Raw genomic sequence first — 23,536 nt, 5'->3', positions numbered from 1 at the left:
GCAACCACACCGCAGCTCTCAACCATGTAAATAGGATCTGATGTCCACTCTGGCACGGAGGTCTACATGCGGATCGAGCACTTATACATTAAATAAATAAATCAATCCATCTGATGACTTAAAAACAATACAAAGAAGCTGGGTGGTGGCTGCGTCAGTGATGGTGTACCCTTTAATCCCAAACTCAAAAAAAATACCGTGACCCTCCAAAACCCAGAAGGGACAGGTGAGATAAGGTGCTTGCGTCAAAGCTTGATGATACAAGTTTGGTCTCTGGAACATATATAAAGGTGTGGCTCACAGGGGGAAAGGAAGCTAAGCATAAAGAAAAGAGCTGGTGGAAAGCGAAGGAGAAGTGAACTTTAGGAAAGGGTCACTCAGGGGGGTGGATGCCCTCCCCTCTGGCATCTTGAAATTTGTCCTCTGATTTCCACAAGTATGCTGTGACACACACACACACACACACACACTTGCGAGCGCACAGAGGCACACATACATATGCAATGTAATAAAAATAATTTTCTTCAGACACGATTCATACCACCCAGTGCACATGCTTATAGCCTATACACAGTGGTGTCTGCCTCCCTCAGCTGAGCCTTTCCTAATGTTCATTCCTCCTTTGCTCTCCACCAGCTCATCTCTGTGCTTAGCGTCCGTTTCCCCCTATGCAGCGCACCCTCCCAACGTGAGAGGCGGTAGGCTGGGACTGTTCTTCATTCGTTGCTGGGGGACTGAACCTATTCACTGCACTTGTCTTGTGTACACAAAGCCATGGATCAGTCCCTAGCATCACAAAGACCAAGTCTGCTGGGCTAGGTAGGACAAGCCTTTAATCACAGCAGGCAAGCAGAGCTCTGTGAGTTCAAGGCCAGTCTGGTTAACATACTAAGTTCCGAAAGGACGCTGGCCAGCTTGAGTGTGGCAGGCATGGCTCTCGCAGGCTCCCTCTTTCTCCTTAAGTCCCTCTGTCTTGCTGAAAACCATTCATTAGAGTACATTCCCAAAGCTAGCCACTAAGGTCTATTCCCTTATTTAGCCAATGCCTCCTCCTGAGGCTGACCACCAAGATCCAAAGTAGTGAATTCAGCAATCAAAAGCTCTCTTTGGCCCACCTAATTAACGTGCCCAATTAAAATTAAACATTTCATCCTAACATGGGGTTTCCCATTTCCCTTGTTTGTTTGTTTGTTTGTTTTTGGTTTTTGGTTTTTCGAGACAGGGTTTCTCTGTGTAGCCCTGGCTGTCCTGGAACTCACTCTGTAGACCAGGCTGGCCTCGAACTCAGAAATCTGCCTGCCTCTGCCTCCCAAGTGCTGGGATTAAAGGCATGTGCGCCACCACTGCCCGGCCCCATTTCCCTTTATAAACAGTCATTTTCCTATATGCCAAGACAGTCTCTTATTGCCTGCCCACTGTTCCTCTGGGACAAATGCATCTCCTTTGTGCTGAGAACTTGGTCTTGGGGTCCTGAGCCAATAATTTTCCTTTCAAGTTCTAGGACAGCCAAGGTTACATAGAGAGGCTATTTAGTGAGTCTGAGGCTAGCCTAAATCACAGAATACTGACTTGTATTTTTCTTAATAGATTGTATATTTTTGGATAGCGTTAGGTCGGGTAGCAAAACTGAACGGAACATACAGCGTTTCTCTGTTTTCTGACTCCACACATCAATTTTTCCCATGAGCAACTCGCCACTGTGGAGTGATAGACATCTGTGGTCATTTGTGGACCCATGGTGACCTGTCATTGATGCCCACTGGCCTGAGGGCTTAAGCTAAGTCATCCTGTGCAGTCGTACTTCTGGCTCTCAGTCTGTTGGGATGCCCATTTTGCAAGTGGGAAAAGAGAGGCCCAGCGCTGACTCTTTGTGTATCTTTGGCTCACTGGCACCCCTCTATGTGGGGAAACTAAAACCCAAAGATGAGCATGCTGAGCCTTGTTCTTTCCAAAGTTACACTGCAAGTTCCTGGGAGGGGCACTTTGGTGAACTGCCGCCTTCCATTCAGGGTCTCTTTCCAGCCTTCTATCATGGACACTGGAGGCAGCTCACAGTGCTCCTCACCAGCTGTGCTGAGTCCCACCTGAGGGTAGAGTGTGGCGTCTATCTCCAGAATGGCTCATTTCGACCAGGGGGAACCCTTGTGACTCTGTTTTCCCACCTCTGTCCAGATTCCCTGTTTCCTCCAGAAGAAAAGCAGCAACCTTCCCCTCATGGAGATCTTGCCAAAGCTGCACGGAACCCCCGTGGAGACACTGAAGTCTCTGGCAACTGTAGCTCCTGCCCGGGGCCTCCGTCAGCATCTCCTGCGAAGCCCATGGCCCAGCTCCTGCAGCGGCTTTTAAGAACAAACCTGTCTAATGCGCAGTCTGCATCCCCAGCCCCCCCAGTAGCCCAGACAACATCCTCACTCCTGTCGGAGCCAGAGCGCACAGCCCTTGGGAAGCCCGGAGCCTCCCAGGCCCCTGCGCCCTCATCAGGGTCACCTGTCTCTCCCGGACCGCCCACTCTACCTCCAGTCATGCCAGGGACTCCTTCATCACCTGTCACTCCAGAAAGCTCTTCTTCAACCTTTGGGGCTCAGAAAGCATTCCGGTGGCCTCTGTCTGCCACCCCCTTGACTGAGGCAGAAACACCTTCAGTGACGGAGGCTGACCTCTCAGAGACCCTCACCACCTCCTTGAGGCCTCAAAGACTCTCTGCGGCTCTCACAGATACCCCTAACCCTGTTCCCCAACAGTCCACTACAGATACCTCGAAGAAGGAGGACTCTACCATCTGAGTGACTCACGATGCCTAGAACATGCCACATGGAGCTCTCTGCTGATGGCCTAGTATGTATGTGACCACAGGGGTAAACGGGTGGGGTGTCCAGAGAAGACCTTAGAATGGGATGGACCATGCATAAATCCAAGAGAGAGGCACCAGAAGGAATAACCCAACACCTCCTGGCTTTGGACTTTTAGTCTCCAGAATCGTGAGAACCTGTGTTTGTGTTTGGCCCCCGCCCTTGTCTACATTGGTTCCTGGTGGCCCCGGCACACTAAGTCAGCAGTGCCCACCTCACCCAGGCAGAGCCATGCCTAGGGTGATCCTGTCAGTGCATACTCTTGACAGTGACGTCATAGGACAGCCATCCTAGAAAGGTTTTTGGAGTTGTCTGTTATCATTAAGCTTTGTTTTCAACACTGATTTCATGTAATGCTCATCTCAAGATGTGTTCAGAGCATGTGTTCTGTCCCCATGCCTAAGTTAAACACTGGGATGCTAAACCTCTCTCTTCATAAGTTCACAGTCCAGGGTGGGGGTGGGGTGGGGGACAGGTGCTCAGAAGACAAGTGCACTTTAGGGTGTGAAGAGGGGATGCCAGAGGCCAGCGAAGGTGGGGGCAAGGCGGGTGAGGGAGGGCCAGATCTTGCTCCCTGTTGTCTTCTGTGTAGCCCACACTTACCACTGTTACAGTGGTAGGTGCTTTCCCCTCTCTAACTCCCTGCTTTTAGAATCTGTTATATGTATATTCCCTGGGAAAATAATTACAGTCAACAAATAATTTATAGCTAATAAATAAGTAAATACATATATTTGTAACAGGGATTAATAGGTCTAAAGGCAGGGAGGTTAAAGGACATTAGCTTTGTGTTGCTAAGTAACTGCTCAAATGGAAGCGGGTGGGCAAGATGATAGAGTGGTACCTGTTTGTATGTAGTACCCACAGTGGCCAGCAGGTGTCAGCACTCAGCTGACCCACACCCGTGGCTGTTGCTATGAAGAGCAATTCAATCCAGAAATAACTCAGCAAAGGTAAAGTCTCCTTTCTATTGGGGGGATCTTTATCTATTGTAAAGTAATGCTAATTAGGGCATGGTGGCTCACACCTGAACTGAGGATACTGAAGTGGGATGATCAGGAGCTCAAGGGCATCCTGGGCTACATAATATTATATGTGGAAAAACAAAAAACAAGACTGGGTATACTGGTACATTCCTTTAATGTCTAAAGTCCCCAGGAGAACTGTCTGCTCTGGAACTCCAGTTGTCTGTACACTGAGTGTCGCTGTCTGGCTTCTGTGAGGTTTTAAATAGCAATAGTTCATGCTACCTGACAGGCTGTGTTATGAAGGTCGCATATGATTCACTCCCCGTCTTCTCATAAGAATATAGGATAACAATGCTTTTTTTCCTGTGATGGCCATCGGCTGTCCTGGTGAGGGACACTGGAAGTGAGAAATAGGGGCAAAGGACAGATGATGTCTGGGACCATCATAGGGAGGCAGGACACGGAACCAGATGGCCCTTTTGGGTTGTCCTTTCAGAGCTTGTAGCCTTTATGCACACTGTGCGTGGCCTGGAAGCCCTTCCTCCCCCCACCTCAATATCTTCCAGTGTCATCCCCCTTGGTTTGTTAAGTCTCCCCTGCACCTGTCCCTTGATCTGTCTCTGTGACTCATAGGCAAGCTCCCAGGGAGGCCTCTACCCATGGTGCACCGCAGGCCTGGCATGGAGAGGCCCAGCGAGTATGGACTGACTGCACGAGCTGCTGCTGCTGCTGCTGCAGCTTTTGCAGTGCGATGAATCAGGCTCTGATTGAGACTACTTGTCTTGCTCCTTCTGTTCTCTGCCCATCCTGAGCCTGTGGGAAAAGCCATCCCAAACCAAATAGACCCTCCTTTGTTTTAAAAAGATTTATTTAAGTGTTTTGCCTGCATCCAGAACTGTTTTTAATTATACTCTAAGCATCTTTCTGAGTGAAGAGGGGGATAGACAGTGGATAGACAGCTCCAGCTCCCTTATCTGTCCAGAGCATCCTATACTTTATGGCTAATGCCCACTTATAGTGAGTGCATGTCCTTTTAGGCCTGCGGTACCTCACTCAGGGTGATGTTGTCTAGTTCCATCCATTTGCCTGCTGGCACACTGTCCTCCACGTCCCTTATCTGCAGATCCATCTAGCTGTCTCTGCATGGGTCACCGGGTCCTATTTACATGAGGTCATCTAGACCACCCTGCAATTCAAGCTACCCTCATCTTCTGCAACCTGGGAAAGCATAGTTGGGTACCACTTTCACCAGTTACTTATTCCAGCCCCATGGTTCTAAAGAAAACTGCCAACCTGCCTCCAGGTCACAGATGAGACCATTTGACCAAGCAGACCCAATCATCTCTTTCTCCTCTGCCCAAGATTTTAGGTTCAGGATGGACACACCACTCCAGGTGGGCCAACCAGAGAGTCCTCTTGCTAAACTAGGATTTTTTTTTTTTAATCATCTGTGTCTTTCCTGATCAGATATCTTTGGATGTGAAATCCTGCCAGTGGTAGCAGTAAAACCATTGACCTTCAAGTACAATAGGAAGAAGCTGAGAGGCAGAGAATTGAGGGGAAGAGAGGAGAGTGCGCATGCGTTGGCTTTCAGGGGACGAGAGGGCAGTGCGCATGCGTTGGCTTTCAGGGGATGAGAGGGCAGTGCGCATGCGCTGGCTTTCAAGCCGGTGGCTCTTGTCTTCTGCACCTTCCTCGAGTCAGTCCTAAAGTCTTTCTCTTCCTTTGTGCTGGCCAGGCTTGGCTTCTCTTACGATGGAGACATCATGGCGGATTCACGCTTCCCAGAGTTCTGGAGACTGAGGCAGGAAGTGTGCTCAAAGTTTGAGATCTACCTAGGCTACAATAGTGAGTTCTAGGCTAGCCTGAGCTACAGAGTGAGCTCAAAATAATCTCAAAAACAACCCAAACCCAAACTAATCCCAACATATCTTGTTAACCCAGAGAATGAGAGAGAGCAGACATTAGTATCAGTGGCTTTGTGAATGCGATCTTTATTCCCTACACAGAACAGGGCTTTGGGAATAGAGCTTCCTGTAGCCTGGGGTCTGCTCCCGGGATGAAATGTTCTGTGTGCACTCAAGCCTGTGTTGAAGGGCGTGCCCGGCCATTCCCTGAAGGGGGCCCAGCACTCATGCAGCAAGAGCCAGACCAATCCTGTTATTTGCCCGATCAAACACGGTGAAATACAGCCTCAGGAAGACATCCCCCAGCACCCACACCTCAGGGTCTGACGGGTCATCCGTGCCTTCCTCAAAGTTGCTTCGGCAGTTGTGTGAACGATCCTGGAAAAGCAGGGCGATGGATGAACTCAGCAGCCGCGGTTCAGCTTCTTCCTTGCTTTCTTTTTGACTGGGGGTGACATATCACTGCCCAGCTGTCTCCACACTCCCTGTGAGCTGAGGTGACCTTGAATTTCTGAACTTTCTACCTCAGCCTCCCAAGGGTGCGAAATACGGGTGTGTATACCACGCCCAGTTTACGCGGCGCTAGGGACCAACCCCAGGGCTTCCTGTATTCTCGGCAGGCATTGTATCACTGAATCACATCTCCAGTCCTGCCACTTAGCTCTGTGTCCTCCTTTCGTGGAACTGCATGGCTCTCACTGGCTGCTGCAGAAGTGCCTTGCATGGCTTGGATAAGAACTACATGCTGCCCCCACTGCTAAGAGTCTCCGCTAGAGTCACCCTCACAGACTCCCTGAGCCTGGCCCGTCCCGGGTCTCTGGCACATCCTATAGAGCCCCTCCCCCACAGCCACTGATTTCTGTTCAGTCCCTTCTGTCCTCTCTCCCCTGCTTTCTCCACGCCAAATCCCCATGCCCACCCACACCCCTCCCCTCCCCTCTCCCACACAATTCCCTCCCTCCATCTACCTTTAATGACTATTTTATTTCCCCTTCTCAGTGAGATTCAAGAATCCGACCTTAGAGCCATGTGGTGGTGGTGCACACCTGTAATCCCACCCCTCTGGGAGGCAGAGGCAGGCGCATTTCTGAGTTCGAGGCCAACCTGGTCTACAGAGTGAGTTCCAGGACAGCCAGGGCTACACAGAGAAACCCTGTCTCAAAAAACCAAAATAAAAAAAAAAAAAAGAAAGAAAGAGAAAAAAAGAAAAAACGTAGATTCTCCTTGTTATTTAGCTTCTTTGGGTCTGTAGGTCGTAGTATATTTATCCTGTACTTTATGGCTAATGCCCACTTATAAGTGAGTGCATGTCCTTTTAGGCCTGGGGTACCTCACTCAGGGTGATGTTGTCTAGTTCCATCCATTTGCCTGCTGGCACACTGTCCTCCACGTCCCTTATCTGCAGATCCATCTAGCTGTCTCTACATGGGCCACCAGGTCCTATTTACATGAGGCCATCTAGACCACCCTGCAATTCAAGCTACCCTCATCTTTCCTCTGCAACCTGGGAAACAGTGTGGCCCCACCATGCCCTGCTGATCCCTCAATATTTATGGGAGGAGGAAAAAATTGTCACATTGAATTTTGAAAATGGTTGTGCAGCCCAGCTTGCCCCGTTGGTGGGATCTACGGCACCTGTAATTGTACATCATCATCACCAGGGTGCACCTTCCTCTCCCACAGAAGCCCAAGTCTGGTAAAGGACATCCCCACTGCTGGATTCCTCACCTTTCTGACATAGGCACTGGCTGGCACTGGGTAGGCAACACTGCCGATGTTGAAGACAATGTCAGGTAGAGTGTTGATGGTGTCACACTTGAGGAAGTACTGTTGAACAGGGGTTGGCTGGAGGTTAGTACTGTGTGGAAAACCCAGATTGGCCCTCCCATATGACCCTTTACCTCGCCATCACCAGAAGCCGTGGCACCAATGAGATTCTGGATGTTAAGGATTGAGCTTGGGGGGCCGGTCAGCAAGGAGGTCCCTGTGTCCATAATACCTTGGCAGCCACCGTCACAGGCAATGACCTCCCCGTTCATGGAGATGCTGAGAGGCAGGGGCCAAAGTGGACACCAGGATTACCATACAGTAACACACTCCCCTTCCCTGACTTCAAAACAGCCAGCGAGCTCTCCAAACCCCCCACCCCCATGGTTGCTTTACCCTCTCTGATTTATTTATTTAGATTCAAGGTTCTTAGTATGTTTTCTGAGCTGATCTCCAATGTCTCAACTCAGATGACCCCTCTGCTCCAGCCTCCCCAGAATAAGGAAGAGAGACTACAGGGGGACGCCACCATATTTAGCTTTCCTTTCTGTTTGTTTCTTCCTTTCTTTGCTTTGAGACAAGGTCTTTCTTTCATAGCCCAGGCTGGCCTCAAACTCATTTCCAGTCAAGGATGACCTTATACTTCTGATCCTCCTGCCTTTGCTTCTCAAGTGCTGGGATTACAGGTGTGCCCGTCACACCCGGTTTATCTGCTGCTGGGGATCAGACCCAGAGTGTCCCATGAGCTAGGCAAGCAGTCTACCCACTGCTATATCCCCAGTGCCTCCCTTTCAGTAACGAGATGCACTCAGCAGTCTCTAGCCTCGGGGCCTTTGGCACATTACCCTTTGCCTGGCTAGATCTTATCATCTCCCAAGTTCCAGATGATTTGTCACCCTTTCCAGCTGCAGATTCAGAGCAGTCCCTCTCTTGGTTCCTTTACTCATTTCTAACAAGCAGTGAGGTGGTGACTCACGGTAGGACTTCCTGGTTGTGTATCCATGTATGCACTACTAGACAGTATGGTTACTAAGTGCCTTCCTCAGGCACCTCATATAGAGATGCTCAGAGCTGGGCGGTGGTGGTGCACGCCTGTAATCCCAGCACTCTGGGAGACAGAGGTAGGCCTGGTCTACAGAGTGAGTTCCAGGACAGCCAGGGCTACACAGAGAAACCCTGTCTCCAAAAAAACCAAATCCAAAAGAAAAAAAAAGAGAGAGAGAGATGCTCAGCAGATGTGTGTGTGTGTGTGTGTGTGTGTGTGTGTGAATGAATTGACGAATGAAATGACCAAGGGACAACAAGGGACACTTGTGCCTGACCAACTCCACAGCTTTGGAATGAGAGTAGACGCCTGTGGGCATCAGACACTCCACGGCAGGGAGAGAGCAGCCCTTTGCTGCAGAAGAGGCCATCTCTCTAGTCGGCTGCCTCTGTGTGGACGCTCCTGCCAAGGCAGCACCCAGGAAGCTCGCACAGATGGCCAGGCTGCTGGTGTCCTTGAAGGGTGCTTAAGCTCCCAGCTGCTGACTCTGCAGTCTGCTCAGTTCCTGCCTCATGCGTTCGGGTGTTTCCGGCTCCCAGGCACCCAGCTCTCTGTTCCCACCCATAGCCTGCTGCCTGGCCGAGACACATGTTTGTGGCTTTCAGGTCAGTGGATGGAGGCTTCTGTCTGCTTCTGTCTGTTCTCTGGTGTGATAATCTTATTGTGACCCCAGGGCTTAACCTGCTTTGGACAGGAAGGAAGTCCTGGGCACACCAGGACGGGGCTCACTCCGGTGCCTCTCTTCAGTCTGGTCGAACACCAAGCCCTGGCCCGAATCTCACTTTAGGGTTTTCAGACCATACTTCCCACCCACCCCTCTCCTCATGGGCCTTTTCCAGAGACTCCTGCCTGCCTGACCTTCTCTGGCGGTGAGGTGACCTTGAGGTGTGGCTTCCAGGGGTGTGTCTATGGTGTCGGAGGATGGATGTCTGTGTGTATCAGTATGTGGCACTGTATGTGTGTCTCCTTGACTGTACATGTCATGTACAGGTGTGTTTCTGTGTGACTGTCTTGTGACTCCATGTGTCAGTCCATGTCAGTGGGCTTGTGTGTGATTGTATGTGTAGATGCTGTCATATATGGACATAGGTCTATGTTACTCCGTGTGTGTGTGTGTGTGTGTGTGTGTGTACATGTTGGAGGTAGCATCCAGGGGCAAGAATCAGGCATGTGGCTTACCTGTCCACAGCTAACTGCCAGTAGCTGGTCTTGGACACTGGCACCCAGTGAAGCTCTCCGTGGTAGTAGGAGGGGTCCACTCCACCAAGCATCAGCATGCTGCCCTTCTCATCCTTGCTGAAGGGAAGAAGAGGAGCAGGGCTTACTACCCAGTGGAGACAGATCAGCACACCTGATCCTGCCAGTACCACTTCAAGTTTCTGGTATACTCAGCCACACCCACACAGCCCCGCCCAGCAGCCTTCCCTAGGGGCACCATTACTCGTGGGTGGGGAAGTTGAGGCACCATGTATGTGCTCCAGGTCAGCTGCATAGCTCATGAGTGGCAAGACTGAGATCCAGACTGACTCGAGAGCTGGACTCTGGATACCCCACCATTCTGTGGGGCACTTGGGCCCCTCTGGAAACTAGAGCGACTTCATGGTTGCATCCAGAAGGGTGCCACTTGCACAGGTTTAGGTGGCCATTTTCCAGAATACCGAGGCCTAGGTTAGCCAAGGGTGTTTTTTCCAGCTCACACCGGGCTAGCCTCATTGCAGGTAGCCCTGCCCCCACCTCAGGCCTATTGGTTCTCTCTGCCTATTACATTGATGTCACAGACACAGTTACTAGCTGAGATCTCTTTTCCTTTGTTTACTACCTTCTTGTCTTCTGCACATCCCCCCCCCCTTTTGTGACTCCTCATACAATCTGTATACAGGGTGGCACTCAGTGCTTAGTAGGTGTTTAATAAGAAGCAGTTGAAGGAATCATTGTGGAGCAGACTCAAGTGTTCCCAAGGGCTAGAGAAAGACTGAACCACTTGCTTAATGCTAGATCTGCTTGGTCATGCTGGAGCTCATGACCTGGACTGGGATTCCAGTGCTGGAGTCCTGGGATTCCCAGGACTCAGGTTCCTGAAGAGCCCAGAGCCATAGACACACACAGACAGACACAGACATAGACACAGCCACACAGCCACACAGCCACACAGCCACAGACAGACAGACATAGACACAGCCACACAGACACAAAGACGCAGACAGACACAGACACAGACAGACACACAGACAGGCATAGACAGACACAGACATAGTCACAAACAGACACAGACAGACACATAGACAAGCATAGACAGACACAGACACAGATATAGTCACAGACAGACACAGACAGACACACAGACAAGCATACACAGACACAGACATAGTCACAGACAGACATACAGACAAGCATAGACAGACACAGACAGATCCCACTCTCACATGTGGGATCAACTCCGTCTTTTGGTGGAGAAGAGACAAATGTCAACAGGACCCTGTCACCACTGCTTTGCCTTCTCCCTTCTCCTCCAGCTCCTCAGTCCCTCGGCACCTCGGTGTAGCTGAAGAGCTGATGGACTGACGACCATCGTGGGGAAGGATCCTGAGGACTGAGCTCGAGTCCTGCTTCTCTCAGCACTAGACTTCTTGGCCATCTTGGGGAAAGCCTTTCTCAGAGCCTTGGTTTCCTTATCTCTGACTGAAGGGATGGGACTAAAGGGGTCAGTAAGGTCTCCTTAGAGGGTCTGACCGTCAGCACTGGAGGCCGTGCACACTGGGAGACATTCCTCCTTACTGATCCGCTCAATGTCACTGCTGCTGTGCAGAATGGCAGGATGGGAACAAATGCTCCAACGAAGCTTTCTTTACAGAAGCTGGTGATGGCCAGATTTGGGGTCCAGGCCACAGCAGGCAGAAACCAAGACTAGATGATGTCTAAGAAACCTTCAGGATCTGAGGGTCAACAATTTTTAATGCAACTGACAGCCTAGAAAATGGGCTGATCTGGCACGGGCTCACCTGCTCAAGTAGAAGGCAAAGAGATTCTGGGGGATGAGGCCCTGTATCCACAGGTTGTCAAAGACAGGTGTGATTCCCTGAAGGCCAAGGTTGGGGTATCCCAGCCCCAGGATGCCATCAAAGACAGCATATTCCATGAAACTGCCAGGTTCTTCCAGGCTCAGGCCAAATGCCTGGGCCATGACCGTGAGGTCCCCAATCTGTGAGGGAAGAGGGGCTCTGATAAGGCTCTGAAACCAGGCCTGTGTTATGGCTGGGCTAGGAGAGTGGGTAGGGAGATGGTCTGACCCCAAGGTATAACTGAGTCCTGGTGTACTGTAGGCTGCTTGGATATGAATCCCAGACAGGAGTGGGCAGGTAGCTCTGTGGTCCATACTCCCGACATCACTTGAGTATATTCTGATGCTGAGAGTAACCAAAGGGATCGCCTTAGGATGAGTGCAGGGCAGTTCTTCCAGGGCATTATCTGTGGTTGTCTTTCCTGCACCCTTGGGAGGTGGGAGCCCAGGTGTTTAGGGTGTTTAGGTTCAGGTGTTTAGTTGAGTTTAGTTTTTAAGACCAGGATCACTAAGTGTCCTTAGCTGACCTGGAACTTGCTATGTGGATCAGACTGGCTTTAAAATCACAGAGCTCTTCCTGCTTCTGCCTTCTAGAATGCTGGGATTAAAGGCCTGTGCCACCATGCCTGGATAAGGTACCCCCAGGGTTCTTAGAAATATTCAGACTGGGAAAAGTGTGTGTGTGTGTGTGTGTGTGTGTGTGTGTTCGTGCACTCTCAGGGGTTTTGTTAATTCTCAAAAGCCTCCAAGGCCTCTCAGGTAACAGTCTTTTGATGGAGCATGGCCCCAGAGTCTGTCCTCTGCTTTTCCTGTGTGGAAGCTCAAGGGCCTGGGCTGCTGCCAGAGGCCTAAACCACAGCTGTCCCCTGAGAGCACTTCTCACTTGCCTGCTTAGTCTAAGTCACTCCCCAGATCTTTGGCTTACCAGCTGTGTGAGGTTGGACAAGGCACGGGCTCTCTCTGTTCACCTGTCTGTGGAATGAAGCTCTAGCAATATCTGCCTTGGGCTTATTGAGAAAACCAATGGTGTTATTTTGAAGAATGTGCAAAGGCCTATTGTCTGGAACAATGTGGTGTGTATAAGTGGTTTATTTTTACACACCTCTTTCTCTTCGCCACTGTCAGGATCAACTTGTGCGCCCCTCTGGGGAAGGAGCTACACATCTGAGCCTTGGGCACCTGTGGCTGGGAGGACTCACTTGTGGATCCTCCACAAGGTGTGAGGCAGGCTGGAGCAGCAGGGCTCTTCCTGCTGGGCCTTCAGCAGTGTTCTCACCCACAGCCAGCCCCGGGCAGCCTCTGCTTCCCGGCTTACCTTGACAGTGTCATAGGCAAGAAATCCGGACATCTCTCCTGAGCCATAGGCAACATTCACAGGTCGGCCTGAGACCAGGAAAGTGGAAGACCGAAGAGGGTTGAAGGCCTTGTGGTGAGCTGCAGGACACAGGCAGGAGGTCACCCTTAGTTGTGCTGAAACATGGGAGGTGATGAAAGGCGGGGCAGCCTGAGGCAGATCAGATCAGAATGCTCACCGCAGGCTGGGCTGGAGCAATAGATGGACGGTACCCACAGGACTGAAGATCCAGTATCCAAGACAACCTTGAACTCCTGAGGGGGTGTGCCAATGCTGATGATGCCAATGTAGACCAGCTGCAGGAAAGAGGGCTGTGGCTAGCGCCAGCCTGGCAGCCTTGTCTGTCCCCGGGCTGCTGAGGCGTCTGCCTCCAGAGCACTGCTAAGCCTCTGCTCAAACCTTTTAGGAGCACTCCATCCTCTCCCAAAGGTCTTAAATTCTTTCCACCTGTGAGGGTCCAGCCTGAGTGCTTCCTCCAGGCAGCCCCTGGGGGTCACTCCAGGCCTCTGTGTGCTTTACTTTCTACAAAGTTAAAATAGTTACTATCAAGGCCACTCAGTCAGTCCCTTCATTGGGTATTTGTTTACACCTCCCCAACCCACTGCCTTTTCTTCTCTCCCTTTCTCCCTCTTTCTTTTTGATGGGTCTCACTATGTAGCTCAGGCTAGCCTCAAACTCATGATTCTCCTGCCTCAGTCTTCTGATTGCTTGGATTATAGGCATGCATTCCCATGCCCAGTGGACATTTGTTCTTTGCCGGTTTCTCTGGCTTGGCTTTAAGAAGCTAGGCTTAGTCAGGTGTGGTGGCGCACACCTGTGATGCAAGCTTTCAGGAGGTAGAGGCAGGTGGGTCTCTGTGAGTTGGAGGACAGTCTGGTCCGTCCACAGGGCGAATTCCAGGCCAGCTGGAGTTACACAGTGAGAAAACCCAAAGAAAGAAAGAAACTAGGTTCGGCTCATCAGACTAGACCGCGACTTGCTGGTTGGCCCCTCCTCCGGGCCCATCTCAGGGCTCACTAGCTGTTCATTGGTTGAAATCTGAGTTGGGCGGGGACTCTTCTACCTGAGATACGAGCTTGACTTGCAATTGGATTTGCTGGCCTTGGGTTAGATACCCTCCCTTGGGGCCCAGGGATTCACCTCGGTGAAAAAGACCAAAACTCCATGTACTCAGTGACTTCCATAAGCATAGAACAGGATGTCTGTGTGGTAGTCACTGGCCCTCGCTTGATTCAACCAGCACAGCTCCGGATGGGGTAGTGGATGAGGACCAACGGGGGGGGGGGGAGGAGGGAGAAGAGGTGACACAGGTTCCTGCTCCTCACCCATGAAACTTTTTTCTTTCATGTATGCGTGTGTGGTGTACGTGTGTGGCCAGAGGAGGGCACTGAGCGTCCTGATCCGTGACTCCCCCTTATTCTTTTGGGATAGGATCTCTCACGGAGCATGAAGCCAGGGTGGCAGGCTACAGACCCCAGCTACTCTCTTGTTTCTGCTCCCACCACTTGGGTCAGAGGCGTGTGTGTGTGTGTGTGTGTGTGTGTGTGTGTGTCTACATCCAGCTTGTATTGTATGTGAATGTTAGGGATCTGAACTGAGGTCCTCACACTTGAGCAGCAGGTGCTCTTAACTGCTGAGCCATCTCAGCCCCTGCTCCGGATCCTTTCTGACTTTTAGGAACCCCAGCCCTAATTCAGTTTTCTTCAGAGGGGCCACAGTGCTGGGCAGAAGCCTTAAGGGGGCGCTCGGGAGCCCCAACTCCGTCACACACTTACGTCTAGGTAGTTCCTCATAGGTTCATAAGTTACTGTTGGGTTCCGGCGCTGCTCTAGAAGCACGTGGGCACGGCTGCGAGGGTACTTCTCCAGGTAATCCTTCAGCACGTGGCTTTCCCGCAGGTTTTCTCGCATGGACTTAATCTTCATCAGAGGGATTCTTTAAATGAACATCCGGAAGGAAATTAAGTGAGAGACTGTGGCGCCACGGGGCGCCTAGAGGCAGCCGGAGGGACCACACCTTGCATTGCAACTGCACGGTGGGTTTTCCAAAAGAAGACAATTACTGGAAAGGGCCACAGAACACTGTGAGAAGACCACTAGTGGCAGGGTGCCTGGTTCCCAGTGCAGGCTCGGGTATTCGCTGCCGAGCAAGCCATGAGACCGCTCTGAACTTTTCGGCTTCCCTTTCTGTAAAGAAGATGGGATAATAACTTGCTTCACGTTGACTGCTGGGGCGGGGGTGATGTGTGGGGAACGCCTGCCTCTGTCCTAACACTCTTCCAGTGTATTGCCTTTCTCAAAGAAGTCCGGGAGGAAGGATGGAAGGTGGGACATTCTTCCCCAACCCCCCTTTCCTTGTGACTCGACTTTGGTCATCATGATGGTTACTATCAAAGCTAGGCCTACGAACTAACCCCACCCCCTCGCCACTTTGACTTTTCTTTTTGAGACAGGGTTTTATGCATGCTAGGCTGGCATCAAGCTTGATTTATAACTGAGAATGACCTTACATTTCTTATCTCATCTCCACCTCCCAAAAGCTGAGATTACAGGCACGTACCATTGCATACAGGTGGAAACTGCCCTCAAACGCACCTTGTTTCAATCAGAAGCGAGGGATGAGAGAAAGTGGGAAATGGAGGGAGCTAAAGTGAGAAATGATGAGGTCTGAGCCCAAAGACAGAGAAACAGAGGTCTGTGGACATAGAGACTCAGAGGTGTGGGGATCTATAGGGACGGACGTACAGACAGACGGACGTGCTGAGAGAGATCTAAAAGACAATGTAGACGCTGTACCCCTAAAGCTGCACAAGGTTGTGTGCGCACCGAAGGATTCTGGTGAGAGACAGCCACACAGCCCATGATGTGACCTGTGCTGCACATTTGCCTCAAGACTTCTGGGCCTTCCAGTGTTCTAGGCAAACTATCACGGATGAGTGGATACCTGAAGGTTATGAAGGATGGGGGGGGGGGGGCGGATTTCATTTCCTCCTTCACCATGGAATGGTCAGGGGATAAGAGGGTCAGCCAGTTGTATACGGGAGAGAAAGAGGCCAGGGAGGCAGCCGACAGCACTCAGTTGATACTTACTTGACCAAGCACTCTGAAAGGGCCACCAGCCCGAGGACCCAAAGCCACTTCATGATTCCTTCTCAGGCTCAAGGTGCTAGGGAGGAGTTCTGGGCCTGAAGTTGTGTGGAGAACTGCTCATTAAATACGTCTGGCCTGCTCTAATCAGACCGTGGAGGGCCACCAATGGGGCCTGATAAGAAATGCAAACGGCCCCGATAACATCTTTACCCTAGTCAGGAGAGGAAAGGGCTAGAAATTCTCAGAATTTGGGGAGTTTTCGTGGCTGAGAATGTAGCACCAAGTCACCTGATTTCATGGAGTGCAGAGACTCTTGCTATCTTGGTGATAAAGACATTGTAGATACGGTGACAAAAGTAAGGGCCAGGTGCCTCTGTGGCAGTCAGATCCCACCACTTCCTAACTGGCCTACGATGTGCACTCTACGGTCCTCGTTAGGGAGTGGGTTGCTGGGAAGAATGGAAGGAGACTCTGACACCCCGAGTTTGATAGCTGGGGGGCCCCGTGATGGAAAGATAGAACTGACTTCCTTAAGTAACTTTTAACTTCCATATACCTCTGTGGTAGAGGCATCCACCCACATAAAACAAAAAAAACAAATGCATAAATACAACAGTGAATGTAAAATGTAGCCGTGATAAGTGGAAGACTTTTTAAAAATTTATTTTTCTTCAAAAACAGAAAGAAGATAGGCAGTTAGTCCTTGCGTTCATGGAGTTTGCAGTCTGGGGCAAAATGGGCATCTCAGGACTTAGGAGGCAAAGTGGGTAGCAGTCTGGGTGGCCATGGTGGGCATGATGCTGTATTGTCTTACCACAAGGGGGCAGTCTTGAGTCAGCTCTGACCTGCCAATGCCAGGCCGGCAGGAAGCCGCCGCGATACCAAGTTGGCCACATTTTTGAGAGAAGTCAAGAGCCTGGATTTTTATGTGAGATTCCTGCTCTTTAAATGTTAGCAGCTGGGATAGTATGATGCATGTTCTTTGGCCTTCATAAACTGTTCTGGCTCCTAAGTCCCTCCTTGCAAGTGAGAAGACAGTTCATCCCAGAGGGTGCAGCAGGAACGCCATGAAGACTCTTGGACTCCTGTGGGGAGAAGAGTACTATTCTATATTCTATGCTGTAGTGTCAGTTTAAGGAGATAAACATGTGTATCCCAGGGCAAAGGCTCCCAGAGGTGTTTTTCTGACAAGATGCTTCAAAAGCATAACTATTTATTTGCATGTCTGGATGGGGCAGACAGACGTGGGTCCTATCAGGGGAGCTGTGATAGGTCCTCATCAAGTAGGAATCTGGTTTTAAGTTATCACTTTGTCTTACTGGAGGCTGCCTCAGATTCCACAGCTAGGCTCGGCCCCTAGACCGATCGCACCGTGCTCTAGATATCAGCCCACATCTGCTTTCTCCATGCCTCTCCCCAGCTGGATATAGGTCAGGGTTCCCGAGAGCCCTCCTGGAGATTGGATCATTTGTTTGAGTGGCTCAGAACTTAGTGGAACATTTCCATTGTGTTTGTTCACTCATTTGCTGTAGGGGCTGGGAGGGGGAGCGGGAGGGGGCTGGAGAGATGGCTCAGCTGTTTAGAGCACTGGCTGCTTTTCTAGAGGTACTGGGTTCAATTCCAAGCAACCACATGGTGGCTCACAACCATCTGTAATGGGATGACACACACACACACACACACACACACACATAGAGACAGACACATCTCCAGCCCTTTAATATACACTTTAAAAATTACATTTATTTACTTATGTGGGTGGGGCAGTGTTGTATGGAAGTCACAGTACTTGTGGAAGCTCATTCTCTCTCTCCACCATGTGGGTCCTGGAGACAGAACATGGACCATCAGATTTAGCACCAAATGCCTTTTCCTGCTGAGCCATCTTACTGTCCCCCAACGCTTTAAATTTTTGAAATCTAGGTGTGTATGCGTGTGTGTGTGTGTGTGTGTGTGTGTGTGCGCGCGCGCGCACATGCTCGCACGCGCATTTGTCCCTGTATTTATGTGTGTATAGATACATGTGGGTGGATGCAGGAAGAGGGTGTTGGATCTCCCAAAGCTGAAGTTACGAGTGGCTGTGAGCTGCTCAGTATTGATGTTGGGGTCTCTGTAAGAACAATAAGCAGGATTAATCACTGAGCCATCTCGTCAGCCCCGCCCACCCCAGACACTTTAAAATATGCACTTTTTTAAAATTATTTTATGTATATGGGTGTTTTGCCTACATGTATGTCTACATACCATGTACATGCCTGGTGTCTATGGAAGTCAGAAGAGAGTGTTGGATCCCCTAGAACTGGAGTTACAGGCATCTGTGAACCACCATGTGGGTGCTGGGAATTGAACCAGGCTTCTCTTCAAGAACAGCCAGCCCTCTTCACCACTAAAGGTCTCTGAAGTGGCATAAAAGGAAAACTCATCTACAAAATGTCTTAGGGACCAGCAAACATATATAGCAGACATGGGCACACTCTAGAGCCCCATTCACAGTTCGAATGATTAAGAAACACTATTTTATTCGCAGTGCTAGGGATCAAGGCCAGAGCCTCGCACAGGCAGTCAAGCCCTGTGCTGCTGGGCTGCATTGTAGCCCTTTAAAGGAATTTTACAATCAAGGAAACACAAACAGGGAATGGATACTGAGTGCTGTTAAAGGCAGCCACTTGGGGTAGGGACTGTAGCTCACTGCGCTCCATCTCTGGCACCACAGGAATCAGGTGCGGTATAGAAGATCAGCGGTTGGGAAAGGGAGTATGGAGTACTGGAGTTCAGGAGTTCAAGGCCAGCCTTGATTACAAAGCAAGTTTGAGACCAGACAACCAAAGACAATTTGAACCTAGTTGGTCATTTGTGATCCTAGCTTTAGGGAGGCTGAGGCAGGAGTCTCTGGCCAGCCTGGACTCCATAGTAAGTTTTGAGTCAGACTGAGCTATGTAGTGAGTCCCTGCCTGCCCTTTCCCCAAGAAAAAAAAAGGCAAAACAAGCAACAAATAATAATTCTCCCAAACAAAGAATAAATTTACTTTAGAAACAAAAAGAGTATTGTGGGGTCTGGGGATGGCTCAGAAGTTAAGAGCACTGACTGCTCTTCCAGAGGACCTGAGTTCAATTCCCAGCAACCACACGGTGGCTTAAAACCATCTGATGCCATCTTCTGGTGTGTCCGAAGACAGCTACAATGTACTCATACATAGTAAACCAACCAACCAACCAACCAACCAACCAATCAATCTTTTTTTAAAGAGTATTGGGGCTTATGTATAAACATTTTAAAAGCTCCTAGGTCCTGAAGATGTACAAAAACATTTACAGTAAAAAAACAGTCCTGCAAAAAATAGCCTGATGAAAATAAATAAAAGATAAACTTTTAAAAGGAGGGACGTGGGGGACAGGGATATAGCCTAGCTGACAGAGTGATTGTCTAGCACACACAGCACTAGGTTGTGGTGGTTCACACCTGTAATCCTAGAGATTGAGAGGTAAAGGCAGAGGATCAGATTTCAAAGTTATCTTTGGCTACACAGGGAGTTAGAGGCCAACTGAGTTAAATGAGTCTAAAAAAAGAAGGGGGTGTAGCTGAAAATCTGAACACTGTCCCCACTCCTGTTGCTGAGTCATGAGATACTAGTAAGATCAACTTGTATGTTTAAAATTACTTTTGTAATATGTTGAAATGTTTCCTGTTTTTAGGTTTTACTTTAACTTGGTTTGAGATAGGGTTCTGTTGGCTGGCCTGGAAGTTGCCGTGTAGGCCGGGCTGGCCTCAGACTTTGTGGTGGTCCTCCTGCCTCTGTCTTCTAAGTGTTGGGATTACACCAGTGTGCTATCACATCTGTGAACATGTCCATCTTGAAGTTCTTATCCTTGGTGATATGCCCAGAGGTGTAAGAAGGGCAGACTCGGGCAGCCTGGTGCTGGCCAAGCCCCTGGGCCCTGCTTCCCTACCCGGGGTTACCTAACCCAGTCTGCAGTTTTGATGAGTTTAGGGCAGGGCCGAGAAGTAGGAGAGATGGGGCAATTTAAAGAGGTAACTTCTCTCCAGTTCTCAAGAAGACTCTTCCCCTCTCTCTGGCTTTCTCATCATTGGGACCATCTGCAGGGAGAGGGAGAGAGCCCAGGCTGAGTCAGGGGGTTGTTCTGAAAGGAAAGGAGAGTGGAGTGACACTACAGTTGAATAACACAGAGGAGACTTGCTGGCATGGGCTACAAGAGGGATCAGGCAGGAAGGGACCTTCGAAGGGAACCCCGTGCTTGCGGGGAGGAGAGGTGGTGAAAGGGTCACCCCGGAGGCGGCACCTACCCGGGGTCCCATCCCACACGTATCTTCTGGTACATAGATGCTGGGGGCTGGACCCGGTCCTTTCTTTTTGGATTCTTGCTCCAGATGAAGCAGCCTTACACAAAGGCTGCTGTGTCACAGGAAAGGGGACGGCTGCATCCAGTGGTCCTTTGATGATGCTGGATATTGAGGTCACCTCAAAAGCTCTGAGCATCTAGAACATCTCTCATCTTAAAATCTACCTGCCCCTCGCTGGCATGACTGGGATCCAAATGCCTCTTCCTGTTTTCCATCTGTTAGGGCAGGCGACTTGTCCCCCTGGATCAGGTTTCTATTGGAGAGTCCTCAGATTTCCCGTTGGGGACTTCTGCTCCGTGACATCTCACAGAATCCACTGGCAGAGTGTCCTCTGGACACATGGGTTCTCTGGTTATTGGTGGCCGGTAGGTTGTGACTTGGGTAGGTGGCGCCTGGTCTGCTCTCTCCATCCTGAGCATCAAACAGACATCACCAATTGATCCCAGCACTCCGGATAAAGCCATCGAGTCCTGAGCCACATAGTTCCCCTTCAGCAGAATGTCCTACTATTCAACATTGGCACCTGGTCAGGAGTGACTGGTGTTTCCCAAGCCCGACTCCTTTCTTTGGAAGAGGGGACACTGAGACCTGCAGCATGTGACTTACCAGGATCTGTAAGGTAAGGCAGAGGGGCACCGAACTCCATGGTTTCTGGACTTGGGCAATCTCTTCCTGAGGTGGCGTGGGGAATAGATGCTGAGAGTCTGGAGAAGGGGAGACAGAGACGTGCAATGGTATGGGCCACTTTCAGAGGTTCGCAGCTGCCACGCATTGAAGTTCTTTGCCTGTCTCCGCAGCTCAGAAGACCCACAGCCTCAGAGCAGCAGGAGACAGGGACCACAGGAGTAGTTGCAGCGGGACTGGCGGCAGGAAGCCACAGGTGGTGCTACAGGTTGGCGCTGGGCATGCCAGCTTGGCAGCCCACAGCATTTCCTCCACTCCTGTGTCAGCATGGCAGTGGCTCACACAATCACAAGCACCTTCTCCTCGGACTTTGCCAACTGGAACCAGGTGTACTATGGGCTATGTCTACCCTGTGGTCTGCACACACCCTGGGATAGCTAAGAATGCATGTAGCCCAACACAAAAGTTTGAACTTACTCAAAATATTATGAGACTTTCTTTGTATGTGTGTTGTTGTTGTTGTTGTTACTTGACTGTACAGTTCTTGAATGTGAACTTTGAAGTGACATCATGTTTTACGGTTGAAAACACATTTTCGTCTTTCTTTGGGGAACCCATGGTTGAGTTGAGCAGCTCAGCTGAGGCTAAAATCCAGGACTTTTTGTCTCCTAGGAGTGGCAAGGGCCCTGCAGAGGGGAGGAGAGCACACGTGCTTCCTGAGAGTCTCATTACAGAGGTCTGGCTGGGAAATAGGACAGGCCACTTGAAAAGGCCAGGCACTTCTCTGTCCCAATGACTGCCCGGCAGACACCTTGGCACAGGTGCTGATGCTAAGTTCCTGTTCACCTACTGAGAGGAATGTAGGAAGCAGGATCTACCAAGGGTGGGGCCATCCCTGGGTGCCACATGGTCACACTGGGGGAGATTAGACAAGAGTGTTTACACTCTCCCCCAGGTCTAGTGGGTGCAACTTCCAGGAACACCGACGAGGGCAGACAAAAGCACACCAAGAGGGCAGAGCCATTGTTCCAGGTAGACATAGGTAGCTTATCCGTGTGGCCTGAGCCCAGAGTAAACTTGGCTTTGTTGACAGCCCTGACTACCCTACCTGGGTCACAGAGAGCCACTCACCCTGAGCCCAGGAATCAAGTATGAATGAGGCCTTGAGGTCACAGTGGGTAATGGAGTGCAGAGGTCCCCTGGGTGCCTGTTGGACTCATGTACAGAGGGAAGGCTGGAGATGGGCAAGCAGGCATTTGTTGAGCGTGATTACCTCAGGTCCATGCAATTGCAAATCCCCCTCTCTGGAATGTTCTTTCAATTATGATTTCTTCTTTGAAATATTTTACTTTTATTATTTGTGATTATTTGTGTGTGTATGTGTATGTGTGTGTGTGTGTGTGTGTGTGTGTGCGCGCGCGCGCGCAGAGAGACTGGAAGAGGGAGCATCAGATCCTCTGGAGCTGGAGTTTCAGGAGGTTGCGGGTTACCTGACCTGGTGCTAAGAACAAACCTTGGGTTCCCTTTGAGAGAAATACAAACACTTAACTGGTGAGCCACCTCTCCAGCCCCATCATGGAGGATCTTGAAGGAGGATGAGTCCCTGGCATTACACATGGGGAACTGAGCACTAGGAAACAGAAGGGACTTGGCCAAAGTTAGTGTGCTTTAGTGACACAGCATGAACTGGGACTTGGGACTGGAGAGTCTCAGATTGGGTCCTGACAGATGTCTTCCAGCTGTGAGGTCTAGTCTAGTAGCTGGGAGGTTTGAAAGCTGAAGGTTTGAAAGGAGAGCTTTGTGACCTCCTGGCCTGGCCTGTGGGTCCAGAGGTCTCCTGACCGCCAACGGGTGCTGGGGCTGCTTTGGGGTTCTATGAAGCCAAGTCAAGGCATTGGTCCTACTGCCTCCTCTCACCCGAGACCGTTTCCTGTAACTGCTCTCCCTCCCTCCTATCTTGCTCCAAGTCCTGTTATTCAAAAGGTCTACCACCAAGGCGTGGCACCGAATGACCCAGTGTTTGGTCTGCAGCAGACTTTTGTCAATTTCCCAGGTTTCGGTTGTTTGGCTTTAGCTTTAGAAGTTTCTAGCATCTGCATAGAATGATGCAAAAAATGGAGTCTGCTTGCCAGCTTAAAAAAAAAATAATCACACAGCATAAGATAAACGATAAAAATAGTCAGGTTCACTGCCCTGGCTGGTCTCCCAACCATGGAGAAATGGTGTCAAGCAGGCTTTCCGGAAGGTGCTGTTAACAGTCCTCACTCTGACTTTGGGTTCTCAAAAAATGAAATATTTGAAAAACAAACAGCATTGAACCCCTATCATCATGTTGGGTGGCACCCCAAGAGTTGGTAGGTAGCACCTGAAGCAAGTCACCTGCGTGCATAGCTGTCTTCTGTCCTGATTCCTTTTGTAGTAACTGTGCTCCAGACAGGGGGTGTGGCTCAGCTGGTCGTGGGCTTGTCTAGCGTGTGTGGGCCCTGGGTTCTCGCTCCGGGAGTGGTAAAGCACA

General features: G+C 50.3%; 2 protein-coding genes across 2 annotated transcripts in view; one reads left to right on the top strand and one right to left on the bottom strand.

The window, feature by feature from the left end:
• Vwce (von Willebrand factor C and EGF domains) overlaps positions 1–3,257 on the top strand; it is a 31,146-nt gene extending 27,889 nt beyond the window's left edge. The window contains 1 exon segment of the mRNA XM_052173067.1: positions 2,173–3,257. Coding sequence (XP_052029027.1) covers positions 2,173–2,783 — 611 coding nt within the window. The 3' untranslated portion in view covers positions 2,784–3,257.
• Positions 3,258–5,844: 2,587 nt separating this feature from the next.
• Positions 5,845–16,097, bottom strand: LOC127678250 (pepsin A-5). Its single transcript, XM_052173054.1, has 9 exons — positions 16,038–16,097; positions 14,724–14,883; positions 13,127–13,244; positions 12,910–13,028; positions 11,536–11,735; positions 9,716–9,832; positions 7,626–7,770; positions 7,453–7,551; positions 5,845–6,102 (listed from the first exon to the last, which is right to left on the bottom strand). The coding sequence occupies exons 1-9, from the start codon at positions 16,088–16,090 to the stop codon at positions 5,950–5,952; spliced, it is 1,164 nt and encodes a 387-aa protein (XP_052029014.1). The 5' UTR covers positions 16,091–16,097; the 3' UTR covers positions 5,845–5,949.
• Positions 16,098–23,536: the final 7,439 nt, after the last annotated feature.

Source organism: Apodemus sylvaticus, chromosome 1 (genome assembly GCF_947179515.1).
Source record: "Apodemus sylvaticus chromosome 1, mApoSyl1.1, whole genome shotgun sequence".
NCBI lineage: Eukaryota > Metazoa > Chordata > Mammalia > Rodentia > Muridae > Apodemus > Apodemus sylvaticus.
This window is presented reverse-complemented; position numbering and strand designations above follow the sequence as displayed.